Source organism: Crocodylus porosus, unplaced genomic scaffold (assembly GCF_001723895.1).
Source record: "Crocodylus porosus isolate Cpor-Errol unplaced genomic scaffold, CroPor_comp1, whole genome shotgun sequence".
Taxonomy (NCBI): domain Eukaryota; kingdom Metazoa; phylum Chordata; order Crocodylia; family Crocodylidae; genus Crocodylus; species Crocodylus porosus.
In genome coordinates, this window is record NW_017728917.1 from 25,487,881 (window position 1) to 25,502,027 (window position 14,147).

The following is a 14,147-nucleotide window of genomic DNA, read 5'->3' on the forward strand; positions in this document are numbered from 1 at the left end:
GGAGAATAGAGGAGAATACCACCTGTGCCCCCGTCTCCTTGAGCTTGGCCCCCAGGGTCTCAGAGTCCTTCATGATGTGATCTGGGTTGCCTCTGGCTGTCATTTGTCCCCACATGGCTAAGAACCATGGGGTAGTGGTCAAATGTAGGCTGGGATCCTCTCTGTGATATCATGAACCCTAGGCCCCAGCATGTAGCAGGCGTCTCGTGCCATGGGGTTGGGCCAACAGATGGGACCCTCCATTCTCCTTAGGATGGAATCCCCAATGATGAGGATCCAGCGTTTCTTCCTCATGATGCACCCATTCTGCGCCGTCTGTGTCATGCATGGAGTGGCACCACCCCGCTGGAGGCATCCCCTTCGTCCTTCTCCACCAGGGCTGCCAGGGCCTTGTATCTGTTCCCCAGTTGTACCTGGGGAGCCTTTACCACGCTAGCCCGAGCAGCCCTGGTTCTGGTGGATACCTTCTGCCACTCCTCTGTTGAACGTGTCTCCTGGGTGGTCTGTACACTAGACGAGTGGTCCTGCAGTGAACAGAAATAGGAGTCAGTTTCATCCTCTGCAGCCCTGATTCCCCATAGCCTGCTCACCTCAGCCTGGAGCTCCCTCACCTGCTCCTCCAGAGCCCGAAGTCGGGCAAAGGAGGGACAGGCAAGGGAACCACCAGACCCCCTGCTTCCACTGGCTGCTGAGGCCCCACTGTGCCGCCCCCACAGAGGGGGGGCAAAGGAGCTGCTGACCCTACCATGAGCTCCATCTGGGTGGAGGCCACAGAAGAGCCCAGGGCAGGTGGCTCCGCCAGGGCAGGGCCCCTAGCAGCTGTGCTTTGCGTCCATACCATGTCTGCGGAGCTGTGAGTCAACTTTTCTCACCTGTTGAAGGCTCGCTTCTGGGCCGCTACCACGCGTCCTTCTTATGCAAACGCCAGTGCAAATGCCGGTGCGCCCTTACAGAGGTCACCTGACCCCGTTATTTTTCCTGCTTGGTGCAGGGGACTGCACCCAATGATCTTCCAAGGTGCCTTCTGGCCTTACAATCTATGAATCTATGACACTGTTGAATGTCTTTGTGACCCCATTTTTTATTGTTGCAACCCCAAAGTTGGGAACCGCTGGAGTAAGGGTTGCTCACATGGCACATGTGGCCAGGGGAGGGAGAAGCAGGGCTCCTGGGGGTGGGTGGAACAACTGCCTATGTATGTGGCATGCACCCTGTGTGGCTTGCAGCCCCTGGGTCTGTGGCCCCTGGCAGCCTGGAAGGTGGGTGGTCCTGATCTAGATAATACACCTATACATGTTTTCCCCTCCTCAGTTTCTTCACCATTCATTGAACATAGTTTACTCTTCTGCAAATGGTTCTGCCTTAAAATCATGGTGTTTATCCCTATCCTTCTTCATGATAGCTAGTTCCCCTCTCCCTCAGGTGATTCCATCATTTAAAAGGATCCCTCTACTATGATACAACACACATTTCTCTGTTCAAGTTTTCTTTTCTCTGCAGTTTCCTCTTTGTAGTCTGTAAGTCTTTCAGATACTGCAGTATTTAGCATTAGCCTCTGATCCCTTTATTCTCCTGTTTGGAGTTCATCCAATATCCAAGACCCATATAACCAAATAGGAGAAAACTGGCTTCACCTAGGGCAGGGCTCTGTGCAACTTCTGAGTGGCTAGGGGCTGCACACCCCTTGGCTACATCCCATGTGGGCTGTATGCTGCACTGCTTCATGTGGACCCCCTACCCCCCACCACGTTTCAAAGCAGGTGCCCCCTGCTGCACTGTGCCACACTGGAACAGGAGCAAGAAGCAGAATCTGGAGGAGTTCAGGGACCCTAGTGGCAGCAGCAGGAGAGTGATGCGGGGTGGTGCCCAGACTGGGAGCCCAGAGGTCACAGGTTAACACTTCGGGTCTCTGAGCGAGAACCTGGCCATCCCATTGTCACACAGTCCTCCCACGTGAAGGTTTAACAACCCTCTGTTTTCCCAGACGTGGGCATCACATTATTTATTTATTTAATAAAGTCAGTCAGCATGTGTAAGTCATAGCTAGGTTCCTCAGACCATCACACCATGATTTTCAAAGGTGAGAAAATGTATCAGCATTTTTTTATAGCAAGATTGACAGTTTTGAAGCAAGCTGAGAAATACCAGTCCATTTGGATGTAAGCAGAGTTACTTAGAATATACTTTTTCCCCATGCAAAAAAGTGCTTCATTTTGTCTAATTTTCTGTTTAAATTCATCTTTTCTTAAAAATCTGGTTTCAATTTAAAAAAAATGCACTGCTAGATTTCATAGATTTCAGAGACATTAGGGCTGGAAGGGACCTTGGAAGATCATCGAGTCCAGCCCCCTGCCCAAAGGACAGGAAGTCAGCTGGGGTCATAGGAAGATAAGCATCCAATTTACTCTTGAAGGTGTTCAAAGTAGGTGCAGTCTATTCCAGACCTTGCGTGCTCAGACTGTAAAGCAGTTCTTCCTTATGTCCAGCCTGAAATGGTCCTGAAGGAGTTTGTGACCATTTGACCACATCATCCCCTGGGGCACTCTGGTGAATAGATGTTCCCCCAGATCCTGGTGAGCCCCTGATAAACTTATAGGCAGCCACCAGGTCACCCCTGAGCCTGCGCTTTTCCAGGCTAAAGAGCCCCATGGCTCTCAGCCTCTTGTCATAAGGTCTCTCCTGCCCTCTGATCATGCATGTGGTTTTCCTCTGGACTCTCTCAAGCTTCTCCACATCCTTTTTGAATTGTGGAGCCCAAAACTGGATGCAGTACTCCAGCTGCAGCCTCACCAAGGCCAAGTACAACAGGAGAATGACGTCCTGGGATTTGCTTGAGAAGCTTCTATGGATGCAAGCCAGTGTTTTGGTCGCTTTACTGGCCACAGCATCGCGTTGAAGGCTCATGTTCATCTTGTGGTCAATGATGACCCCCAAGTCTCTTTCTTCCATAGTGCTAGCCAGCGTAGCACTGCTGAGCCTGTAAGCATGCTGTGGGTTTTTCTTCCCAAGGTGGAGAACCTTGCATTTTTCAGTGTTAAACACCATCAGGTTCTTGTCCGCCCATTTCTGAGGTCATCAAGGTCAGCCTGGATCACCTTCCTATCCTCAGGTGTGGATGCTTTACCCCAGAGTTTGGTATTATCGACAAACTTCACTGGTCTGCTTCTGACACCAATATCCACATCATTAATGAAGACATTGAATAGTGTTGGCCCAAGGACAGAGCCTTGAGGGACCCCACTGGTCACAGGGCACCATGACAATTGACTTCTGTCAACCACCATCCTCTGGGTCCGACCAAGGAGCCACCGGATAGTGGTGGACCCGAGGCCGCAGTTGGCCAATTTTGCCAAGAGGTGATCATGGGATAACAGATAGAAGGCTTTTCTAAAGTCAAGATATACGACATCAATCTCCTCTCCTTTGTCCAGGTGATAGGTCACCTGGTCATAAAAGGAGATAAAATTGGTCAAGCAAAACCCACCTGCAACAAACCCGTGCTGGCTATCCCTCAGGATGCTGCCATCAGTCAGTCTGTTAAGAATGGCCTCTTTGATAATCTTTTCTAAGACCTTCCCCAGAATAGAGGTCAGGCTGATGGGCCTGTAGTTTGCCAGATCCACTTTCCTCCCTTTCTTGAAGATAGGCATGACATGGGCTTTCTTCCAGTCCTTGGGCACTACACCAGAGCACCAGGAGCTCTCAAGGATCTGTGCCAGGGGCTGGGCTATGTTGCTAGCCAGCTCCTTGAGTACCCTTGGTATAAGCTGTCAGGGCTGGCTGACTTGAAGGTATCCAGCTTCCCAAGGTGTGCCTTCATGAGGTCAGCATTGATGGAGGGTAAGGAATCACCCTCACCCAGCCGTTCCTGTAATGGGCAGGGATGCCCCTTGGGGCTGGTGAAAAACTGATGCAAAGTACCCATTTAGCAAGTTGGCTTTGTCCTGGGCATCAGTTGTCAGTTGTCCCATCTGGTTTAGCAGGGGTCTGGTGTTGCCCTTGGTTTTCCTTTTGCTCCGCACATATCTAAAAAAGGACTTTTTATTGTCTTTAATACTTGTAGCTAGTTGGAGTTCAGTCGCAGCCTTGGCTTTCCTGGTTTGCTCCCTGCAGGTGCTGATCAGTGCAGAATATTCCTTCTTGGAGATGGATCTAGTCCTCCATCCTTTGTAGGTGTTTCTTTTTAGATGCAGGAGGTCCACTAGTTCCCTGCAGAGCCCAGGGGGCTGCTGTGCCCTTTTGCTGCCTTTCCTCCGAGACAGAATAGACTTAGCTTGTGCATCAAGGATCGCTCCCTCGAGGAGCAACCACTCATCCTGAACTCCCCTCCCTTTTGGGTCGTGGTCCCTGAGGGCCTCTCCAACAAGCCTCCTGAGCTTATCAAAGTCAGCTTTCCTGAAGTCGAGGACTTCTGTATTGCTGACTGAGTTGCCAGCATAATGGCGGATGGTGAAGGTAATCAGCTCATGATCACTGTCACCCAGCTTCCCTTCGATCGTTAGGTCGCCCATTAGGTCATCCCCCATAGCCAGTACCAGGTCAAGCAGTGCTTTACCTCTTGTCAGCCCATTGACTTCTTGTGTCAGGTATGGCTCATCCATGCATGACAGAAAGCTTTGTAACTGCTCTGATTTGGCTAAGCGCTCTTCCCACAAGATGACAGGATAGTTGAAGTCTCCCATGACAACCATGCACTGGGAGCGCACAGCTTCAGTCAATCCCCTGGTGAACTCCTGGTCAAGCTCTTGCTCCTGGGTAGGAGGTCTGTGATAGACTCCCACTGTTGTGTCCCCTGTTCCCTATAGATTTTAACCCAGAGGGTCTCCAGTTGTCTACCCTGAGTGTCAATGTCGGCTTGCAGGGACGCGTAGCTTTCCTTGACATAGAGAGCTACACCCTCTGCCCCTTTTGTCCGCTTGATCCCTCCTGTACAGGGTATAGCCATCTATACCTGTGGTCCAGTCATGGGTGGAGTCCCACCAGGTCTGTTATCCCTGTGACATCGTAATTATTTGTGTTAAGCAGGAGGACGTTTCTCCTGTTTATTCCCCAAGCTCCTGGCATTTGTGTATAGGCACACAAGTATCCCTTTAGGGGCCCTCGCCTTGCCCACAGCTTGCTCCGTGGCTGGGGCAGGGGTGGGCTGCCTTAAGTGCCTTGACCTGCTGGCTTTGCAAGGGTTGCTCAGTAGGCCAGCAGTGGTGGTAGTCCCCCCCCCACTCCCCGGCAGGCTCAGTTTAAAGCCTGGTGGAGCAGGTCAGCCAGCCTGGCTGAGAAGATCCTCCTCCCCAGTGGAGAGAGGTGGAGGCCATCCCTTCCCAGCAGCTTGATGCCTTTGTTACCAAAGAGCAGACTGTGGTCATGGAAGCCAAAGCCATCCCGATGACACCAGCACTACAGGCTTTGGTTCACTACCTCAATCCTCCTCTCCCTCCTCCGCCCATAGCCCAAGACTGGGAGGATCAAAGAAAACACCACCTGCTCCCCCAGACACTTTAGCTCCGCTCCCAAATGGTCAGTGGGCTGGAGGAGTTCAGGGATCTTCTCTGCAATGTCTCGGATTCGGGCTCCCAGGAAGCAGCAGACGTCTCAGGCTAAGGGGTCAGGGCAGCAGATTGCCCCCTCAGTTCCCCTCAGGATGGAGTCTCCCATGACAGACACTTTGCGTTTTGTCTTAGGGAGAATCAGGGAGGTAGCTATAGTTGAGCCTGTGCTGTCTACCAGAGCTGGCAGCTCAGCAGGCTCTACTGGGGCTGCAAGCAGTTCATACCTGTTGCAAAGCTCCAGCGGGGCGGGGACCTTGGTGCAGCGGGCCTTGGGGCCCTTGACAATCTTGGTCCAACTCCTTGGCTGGACAGCATGGGAGGTCCCCGAGTCCTCCCTTGTCCTGGAAGGCAACTGTGGTCTACCATCCGCCTCTAGGGGATGAAGGGCCTGGTAGTAGGAGTCTTATGACCTGCTTGCCATCCCTGATGGCACACAGTCTCCAGACTGCAGCCTAGAGCTCCTCCAGCTGGCATGCCAGAGACGCCAGAAGAGAGCAGACCTCACAAGGGGAGGTGGCCATGCTCCCAGACCCCAGAGCCTGAAAAACTGACAGGCAGTCCTTGGAGCCGAGAGCCGGGGCCGTGTGGGTATGGAGCCCGGAACCATGGGCTCCGTTTGGATGGAGGCCTCTGAGGTGCCAGAGTGGGGGGGCCTCAGCCCTCGAGGAGACCCTCGGGTTGCGGCACATGCCCATCCACGTTTTACTGGTGCTAGTCTGGCTAACTGTGACTACCTAAAGTAGGGGCTTACAGGCAGGGCTGCGGGCCCTCCCGCTCACCCTCCTGCGCAAACTCCCATGCTAACTCACATGCCAGGCAGACAAGCGTGCCTATTTGTGCAACCTGTTCACAAGACTCCGGTCGCATGGCTCCCTGGGGGCTGGGTGAAGTAGGACCTGGGGGGGGGGGGTACATGTCCCTCCCCAGCTCAGACACAGCTGCCCTGCAGCTGTCTAGGGTTGGGGTCCCTCTCTCCCTGCCGTGGGCTCCACCTACCTCTGACTATGGTGGAGGTCCAGGTTGGGGTCCTGCTGGGGGGTCCTGAGGTCCCTGGGCTCAATGGGGGTGCAACAGGCGTCCATAGTTTCATAGTTTGTAGGGTCGGAAGGGACCTGAGCAGATTATCAAGTCCGACCCCCTGCCTTGGCAGGAAAAAGTACTGGGGTCAAATGACCCCAACAAGATATTCATGTCTTAAATACTTTATAGGCCAGTTAGTCTTATCTCGATCATGGGCAAGCTTTTTGAGAGAATTATTCTGGCACATGTCCATGAGGGGTCAGCAGGGGAGATTATGCTTAGGGGCAACCAACATGGGTTCATTAAAGGCAGATCCTGTCAGACCAACCTGGTGGCCTTCTACGACCAGGTCACCAAATCCTTAGATGCAGGGGTAGCAGTGGACATAGTCTTTCTGGATTTCTGGAAGGCCTTCGACACTGTCTCTCACCCCATTGTCATTAAGAAACTGTGGTGTCAACACCCACACAATCAAATGGGTCGCCAACTGGCTGGAGGGCTGCACCCAGAGAGTGGTGGTGGACGCGTCATTTTCAACCTGGAGGGATGTGGACAGTGGGGTCCCTCAGGGCTTGGTCCTCAGGCCTGCACTGTTCAACATCTTCATCAGTGACTTGGACGAGGGTGTAAAAAGCACCCTGTTCAAATTTGCTGATGACACTAAGATGTGGGCACACTAAAAGGAAGGAATAGGCTACAATCTGACCTAGACAGGTTACAGGGGTGGGCGGATGAAAATAGGATGGGGTTCTACAAGCGACAAGTGCAAGGTGCTGCACCTGGGGAGGAAAAACCAGCACCATACCTACAGGCTGAGGAACTCCCTTCTCATCAGTGCAGAGGCAGAAAAGGATCTGGGGATCATCAATGACTCCAAGATGAACATGGGCCGGCAGTGTGGGGATGCAGTCAGGAAGGCCAACCGTACCTTGTCATGCATCCACAGGTGCATCTCAAGCGGGTCCAAAGGAGGTGATCCTCCCCGTCTATGTGGCACTGGTCAGGCCACAGCTGGAGTACTGAGTCCAGTTCTGGGTACTGCACTTCAGGAGGGATGTGGACAACATGGAGAGGGTCCAGAGGAGGGCCACCCACATGATCGGGGGCAGCAGGGCAGGCCCTACGAGGAGAGGCTACAGGACCTGAACCTGTTCAGCCTTCACAAGAGACAGCTGAGGGGGGATCTAGTGGCCTGTTACAAACTAGTCAGAGGGGACCAGCAGGTACTGGGGGAGTCCCTGTTCCCCCAAGCACTACTAAGAGTGACCAGGAATAACGGTCACAAGCTGGCAGAGGGTAAATTCAGACTAGACATCAGGAGGTGCTACTTCACTGTCAGGGCGGCTAGGATCTGGAACCAACGTCCAAGAGAAGCAGTGCTGGCTCCTACCTTGGGGGGTCTTTAAAACAAGGCTAGACAATCACCTTGCTGGGGTTGTTTGACCCCAGTACTCTTTTCTGCCGTGGCAGGGGGTCGGACTTGATGATCTGCTCAGGTCCCTTCCAACCCTACTAACTATGAAACTATGAAACCCCCAGGGTAGGAGCCCTGGGGGACCCCACTGCCCACATCCCTCCAGGTTGAAAATGACCTATCCACCACCACTCTCTGGGTGTGACCCTCCAGCTAGTTGGCGACCCATTTGATTGTGTGGGTGTTGACACCACAGTCCCCCATTTTTTTAATGAGAATGGGGTGAGAGACAGTGTCGAAGGCCTTCCGAAAGTTCAGAAAGACTATGTCCATTGTTACCCCTGCATCTACGGATTTTGTGACCTGGTCTCACGGGCCTGTGCGTCTCACTGGAGCTGGGGACAAACTGTGGCTAAGCCATCACTGGGCCCTTTTTAAACTGTGCACATGCACAGAAGGGCTTGCTGACAGGGCTGTACTGCTCTAGGGGCTTGGGGGTCCCTGCCCTACGGAAGAAGGGGACAGGTGAGTGCCCCCCCTTCCTCTAGCTCATGCGCTAGGTGGGCCTGGTTGCATTGCTCCCTGGGCGCTGGGCCAAGTAGGAGCTGGGGGTAGGGGTGGGGGGGCCTGTCCCTCCCCGGCTCGGACTCAGCTGCCTCGCAGCTGTCTGGGGTTGGGGTCCCTTCCTCCCTGCTGCGGGCCCCACCTACCTCTAGCTGTGCTGGAGGTCTGGGTTGGGGTCCTGCTGGGGGGTCCTGGGGGTCCCTGGGCTCAATGGGGGCGCAACAGGCGTCCACCTGTGCATCTCTCACTGGAGCCAAGGACAAATTGCTAGAAATATTTTTATCTTGATAGCATACCTCCTAAGGGTATGTCCAGATAAGCATGAACTTGCAGTATGCAGCATTGCAGATCTGTCTGTGGTGCCACACATTGCGCATGCCACATATGCAGGCATTCCAGGTGCTGCTAATTTGCAGGGGTGGGGGAGGGATTTGACACTGGGAGATCCGAGTGTCAAAAACCCCTTGCCTAAAAATAATGAGGCGGTGCACATGGCTGCAGCACTGGGCTCCCTGTTGCAGGATCACTGTGGCTGCAGCCCCTAGAACGCCCCAGGATACAGGTAAGGTGTTTTCCTGCTGGCCTCAGCCTACCCCATGCGGGGCAACATGTGGCACACCAGAGCGTGTGTGCACAGGAGTTTCCTGGAGACAACTAGCAGCAGGACATATTGTGCCGCTGCTGTTTGTCCCTGGGGAAATGCATGTTTCCACTCAGGGGGACATGCCCTAAGAGAGCAAGCTACCAAAAAGTCTCTGAGGAAAACAACAGCAATATAAATAACGAATTTAAGTGAATTTCTACCTCAGCACATCAAAATTGTAAAAAACATGAGAAATTTCTAATATAATAAAGGGTGTAGCCTGTCTGTCTGTCTGTCCGTAATACTGTTGGAGCACTCTGGTTACTGAAACAACCAATAAGAGTGCTCCAAGGGCATTATGGACAAAAGGCAGCAGCGGCATGGTGGAGTGCCACCATGATGGCAGGGACTGAGATGACGGAGCAGGGGGGCGAGACCAGTGCTGCTGGCCTCACCCCAGCAGCCCTTCTCAGAGGTGGCGGAGCAGGGCCAGAGCGGGGGGAGTGAGGCCAGCAGCACTGGAGGCAGCAGCGGCGTGGGGTGCTGGCAGAGGGGACAGAGGCAAGCTCCCCACCTCCGCCAGCTCCTGGGAGGTGGCAGTAGCTTGGGGTGGTGGGTGGCAGGACTCTGTCCCCCCAGTCATTCTTGATGGGCAGTTGGCTGTTACTTAACATATCGGTCCTTATTCTTCGCTGTTCAGTTTAGTAAGACATTGTCAGAAGAGAAATATTTATTGACCAGTGGCACCAAAATATTTCTATTTAGTCCTTTACAATAGATTAGTTCCTTGCTATCACAGACTCTTGGGAAATGCTGAACATCAGCTATTTTTCTTACAGTGTGAACTCTATTGATCAGATATCAGAACTATATGTACTTGAACTCAGTTTAAATCAGCAGGTTCAAAATGTGGATGTTGACATTTCAGGTCTGGATTATTTTTGTTTCCTAGAATGGTCAAGTACTGACAGATACTTTCACTCTTATATATTGTAAAAGTCTTGTAGTAACTACTAGAATGCTGCATTATTGCTATTGTAATCTTGGTTTTAATAAGTGCTTTTTCTCTTCCAGTTCAGAAATCCAAAGACATTACTTCATAGTCGTTTGTCAGACCTGATAAAGCACTTGCAAAATAAAGGAGACAAGCATTGTCAAGAGTTTTACAGAGCTTTACAGATCAATGCTGAACAGGTGTATAATGACTTGCCAAGCAGGAAAATCATAAGTAAGTTGGGATGATTTTGGCTTCTCTGAATCAATGCAGTGCAAAATCTGATTTTGCAGGTACCCTGCTAGCTTTTTGTGAGGAAATAAATGCCCTTTTCGGGGTGGAAGGTCTCTTCTTGCAGACTGAGGTTTTTAGAGCCACCACATGTATTTGGGTGCACAGTTCTCACTACTCGTGGTTGGAATTGGATATCCAAATCTTTGACAGCTTTGAAACTTCAGTTTCTGTGCTTATAATGTAACTCATGCCCAAAATACACAATGTAGTTAAATAACTCAAAATCTGATTTGTTTTCTTTTTGAGAACTGCACCATTTTCTTCATCAATTTGCTTTAATGCGTATTTTCTCGCATTTATTTTTACTTGCAGTAAATAAGAGACATTGTTAATTAATATCAAGTTTGTTGCACAAGCTAACAAAATCAAGGCAGTTCTGAAATTTGGCTTTTCACTTTACTCCACACAAATATTAGATGATACCTATTTCATAGGCACTTGCAATGGCAAACTGCAGTGTTAATTACTTTGGTTCATAACCTTCTCAGAGAGGCAGTTACACACTGAAGTGTTTTTGTGGGGTCAAGGCCTTAGCTCCTTTCATTTTCAATAGTGTAAAGCAGCTTGCTTCTAAAAGGAAAAATATGGTGTCTGATTTGCCAGTCTAGAATAATAATACTCACTGTGTCCAGTGAAAAAGGAGAGAATATGTTCCAAGAGAGATATGAAATCTGTTCAGTACATTGAAACCATTTGCGTATCTTGAGGGCAGACTTTTGTAATTAGATTAATAGAGGTACAATGGGCCTGAATATTAAAAAGCCACCACAAAGTACCTGACAGTATTGATGCTGCTCTGTTCATCTGCCATGTAGTTCTGAGTAGCACCGCAGCAGGGCTTTTGGTCAGATTCCTGATTTTGACATCATTAATTCTCTGTGGTCAGATCCCTGAGACTGACGTCATTGAAGTCAAACATCAGAATAATAGGCAAAAAAATCAGACTCTGTTTTTAATGGAAATGTAATGAAAAATATTCTAGAGTAGTGGTGCCCAACCTTCCGGCCATGCCAGTGTAGGATCGGTCTGTGAGCCACGTGCTGGCCTCACTGAGTGCCCACCCAAACTAGCATGTAGGTTATGTTACCTGCAGGGTACCCTACAGGGCCAGAAATCTGGCAGCAGAGCAGCAGCAATTAATGCTGCCACCAATCCCCCACTGCCAAATTTCAGTCCCATGGTCTGGATGACACAGCTCTGCAGGCTGGATCTGGCCTGTGGGCTGGGGGTTGAACATCACTGTTGTAAAGGAAGAATGATATGGGTAAATTATTTTAAACTATCGCACCCTCAGTCTTCAGGTAGCATCTTATTATTCAATACACTATCCATGCGCACTGAAGTATGAGCCCATATCGATTTGAAAAGAGCCTCATCTCAGTAACCCCAGACTGCCATCTCTGTGGAAATACCTGAACTGCAGAGTTAGATGAAGCTCTAGGCACAGTTGGAGTGTTTGGATGTGAGCTTTGGCTTGGGCCCAGGCTTACTTCAGTCCCAATTCAGCACATCAGTAGTCATCTCTTCAGCTTTGAGTCAGTGCCTTTGATATGATATGCACCTTGTAGAAGCTGTCCCTGCTGGGTAGGCACTTGAATCAAATTTGAATCTCAAAAAAATCTATCACTTTAGCTGAAAGAGCATCAGAAAGAGTAACGTGGAGTTACCTGTCCAGGCTGTGGTAATGACTTGGGGCCAAGTCCCTTTGACTTCAGTTAGGTGGTTTTTAAGTGCCTTAGGGCCTTTGTACATGCCACAAAATTGACCTTTAAAGCAGCTTAAATGCCCTTTTGCACCACTTTAATGGCATTACTGTTTGCACGCTCAGCAGTATATTCCATTTTAAATGATTTTGGAACGTAGCAAAATAAGACACTTCCACGGTGTTTAAGTTTGCTACTGGAGCACTGGAATCCAACGTGCTCAGGGCTTGGCAGGCTTCCAGAGCCCCGTGCACAGTCCCCGCTGCCTTCTCCCACCATCAGCACACCCAGCCACAGCAGCCCGTGCAGGCAGGCAGGCTCAACTGAAATAAAAAAAAAAGAGCATGAGGAGCCCAATGATTTATTTTTTCTCTTGGAGCCTGCCTGAGCTGCACAGGGGCCTGGTTCTTCCCTCCACGGCTGCAGGAGTACTGGTGCTTCCCTCCGGTGCTTTCCTCTGTGGCTGTGGTGCCACCTGCGACCACCCAGGCCAGGGACCAGTGGGCAGGCCACTGCGACCTCCACCACAGAGGGAAGCACCAGGCCCCTGCACAGCACAGGGACCGCTCAGCCTGCTGACAACTTGTTGCCTCCTCCCTCCCCCTGCTGTTGCCAGAGAGGCAGGTAAGGATTGGGCCTCCACCCTTGTGTACATGCCATGGGGGTTAAGTTCAGTTTAATTCTTCCTAAACTGAAATGGTGGAAACAGTACATTTTTAAAAATCCACTGTTTCAATTTAGGGAGAACTAAACCAAATTAAACCCCTGTGGCATATACAAGCACCCTTAAGTAGTTCTGAAAATGGGACCTAGCCTTTGTCTACATTGCCCAACTTCAGTTTGAGTAGAGAAACCTGAGCTATCTTTAAGGTTTAAGTTGGGATACCAATAAAGTATAGCCACAGCTGCGTAGAGTTTAGCAAATGCTATGGCACCAGCCTGAGTGGCTGAATAAACACTCAGGTCATCAGCCCAAACAGCTCCATGATGGCACAGCACAGCACAGTGACTATCAATACTTGAGCTATTTCATTTAGTATTAGCTTACATCATTCTACACAAGCTACAGGTTAGAAGTTAGAACAGTGACAGAAGGATAGATGTGCCTTAAGGAACCTTGTGAAAGTTTACCCTGACATTTCTCAGACATAGATGTAGTGCGGTCAGGCTATCTGACATGAAATCTGAGCATAGCAGGTTGAGCTGTGAAAATTTTGAAGAATGTAAAACACAATGATGCTGATGCATCCAGGGAACTAAAGAGAACGCACTTTGCATGTCTAATGTTATGCAAAACAATCCCAAGACAGCTTTAGTTGGATGTGTGTGATCCAAAGGGACTCCTAGCAAGTCACAAAGTATTATATTTCTGTTCTGTTGCAGACTCTGCTCTGTCTTTGAAATGCTTAGTATGATTAAGATCTCTGGGTTAATTAATAACTATGCATTCATTTACTGCAGTTTCTTTGTTCTAACCCAACGAGGAAGTAATTTACTGTGAAAGCGGTGAGAGTGTTTATGTATACACTGCTGCTTAGCAGTTAGATCGGTGATTCTCAACTAGGGTGCCACAAGATCCTTTTGAGGGTGCTGCGGGGTATACTGTTAGGTTTACAACCAAGATTCACAAATAAATCCAGAGATTTCAAATAGAAATCCCTAGTTGTAGTCTTTTTGAGTTGTTTGCAACAGAAAAGCTGCTCTATTATTTTTCTGTAGTAAAAAAAGAGTGAAAACTAAGAGCTGGCATTTTTCTTGGGGGTTTCTTGAGTCTATCCAGGGGTGCCTCAAGATTATTCAGGGGTGATTTGAGTCTAAAAAGGTTGAGAACCAGTGGGTAAGATAGTTGAAGTGACTATTCATCATTTAGGATTAATTGATGAGTATTTGTGAAATACTACATAATTACAGTGCTCTTTTTTATTGTAACTGCAGTAAAAGCTATGTTTCATAGATTTCATAGATTTCATAGACATTAGGGCTGGAAGGGACCTCGGGAGATCATCGAGTCCAGCCCCCTGCCCAAAGG

The 14,147-nt window shown here is 49.9% G+C and overlaps 1 protein-coding gene across 3 annotated transcripts in view; it reads left to right on the forward strand.

Annotated features, from left to right (window-relative positions):
• CARD19 (caspase recruitment domain family member 19) overlaps positions 1-14,147 on the forward strand; it is a 64,906-nt gene that overhangs the window by 38,443 nt on the left and 12,316 nt on the right. For all 3 annotated transcript variants that reach the window (XM_019536939.1, XM_019536938.1, XM_019536937.1), the window contains exon 3: positions 10,202-10,355. In XM_019536939.1, the coding sequence (XP_019392484.1) occupies positions 10,202-10,355 (154 nt within the window). The remainder of the gene's footprint in view (positions 1-10,201; positions 10,356-14,147) is intronic.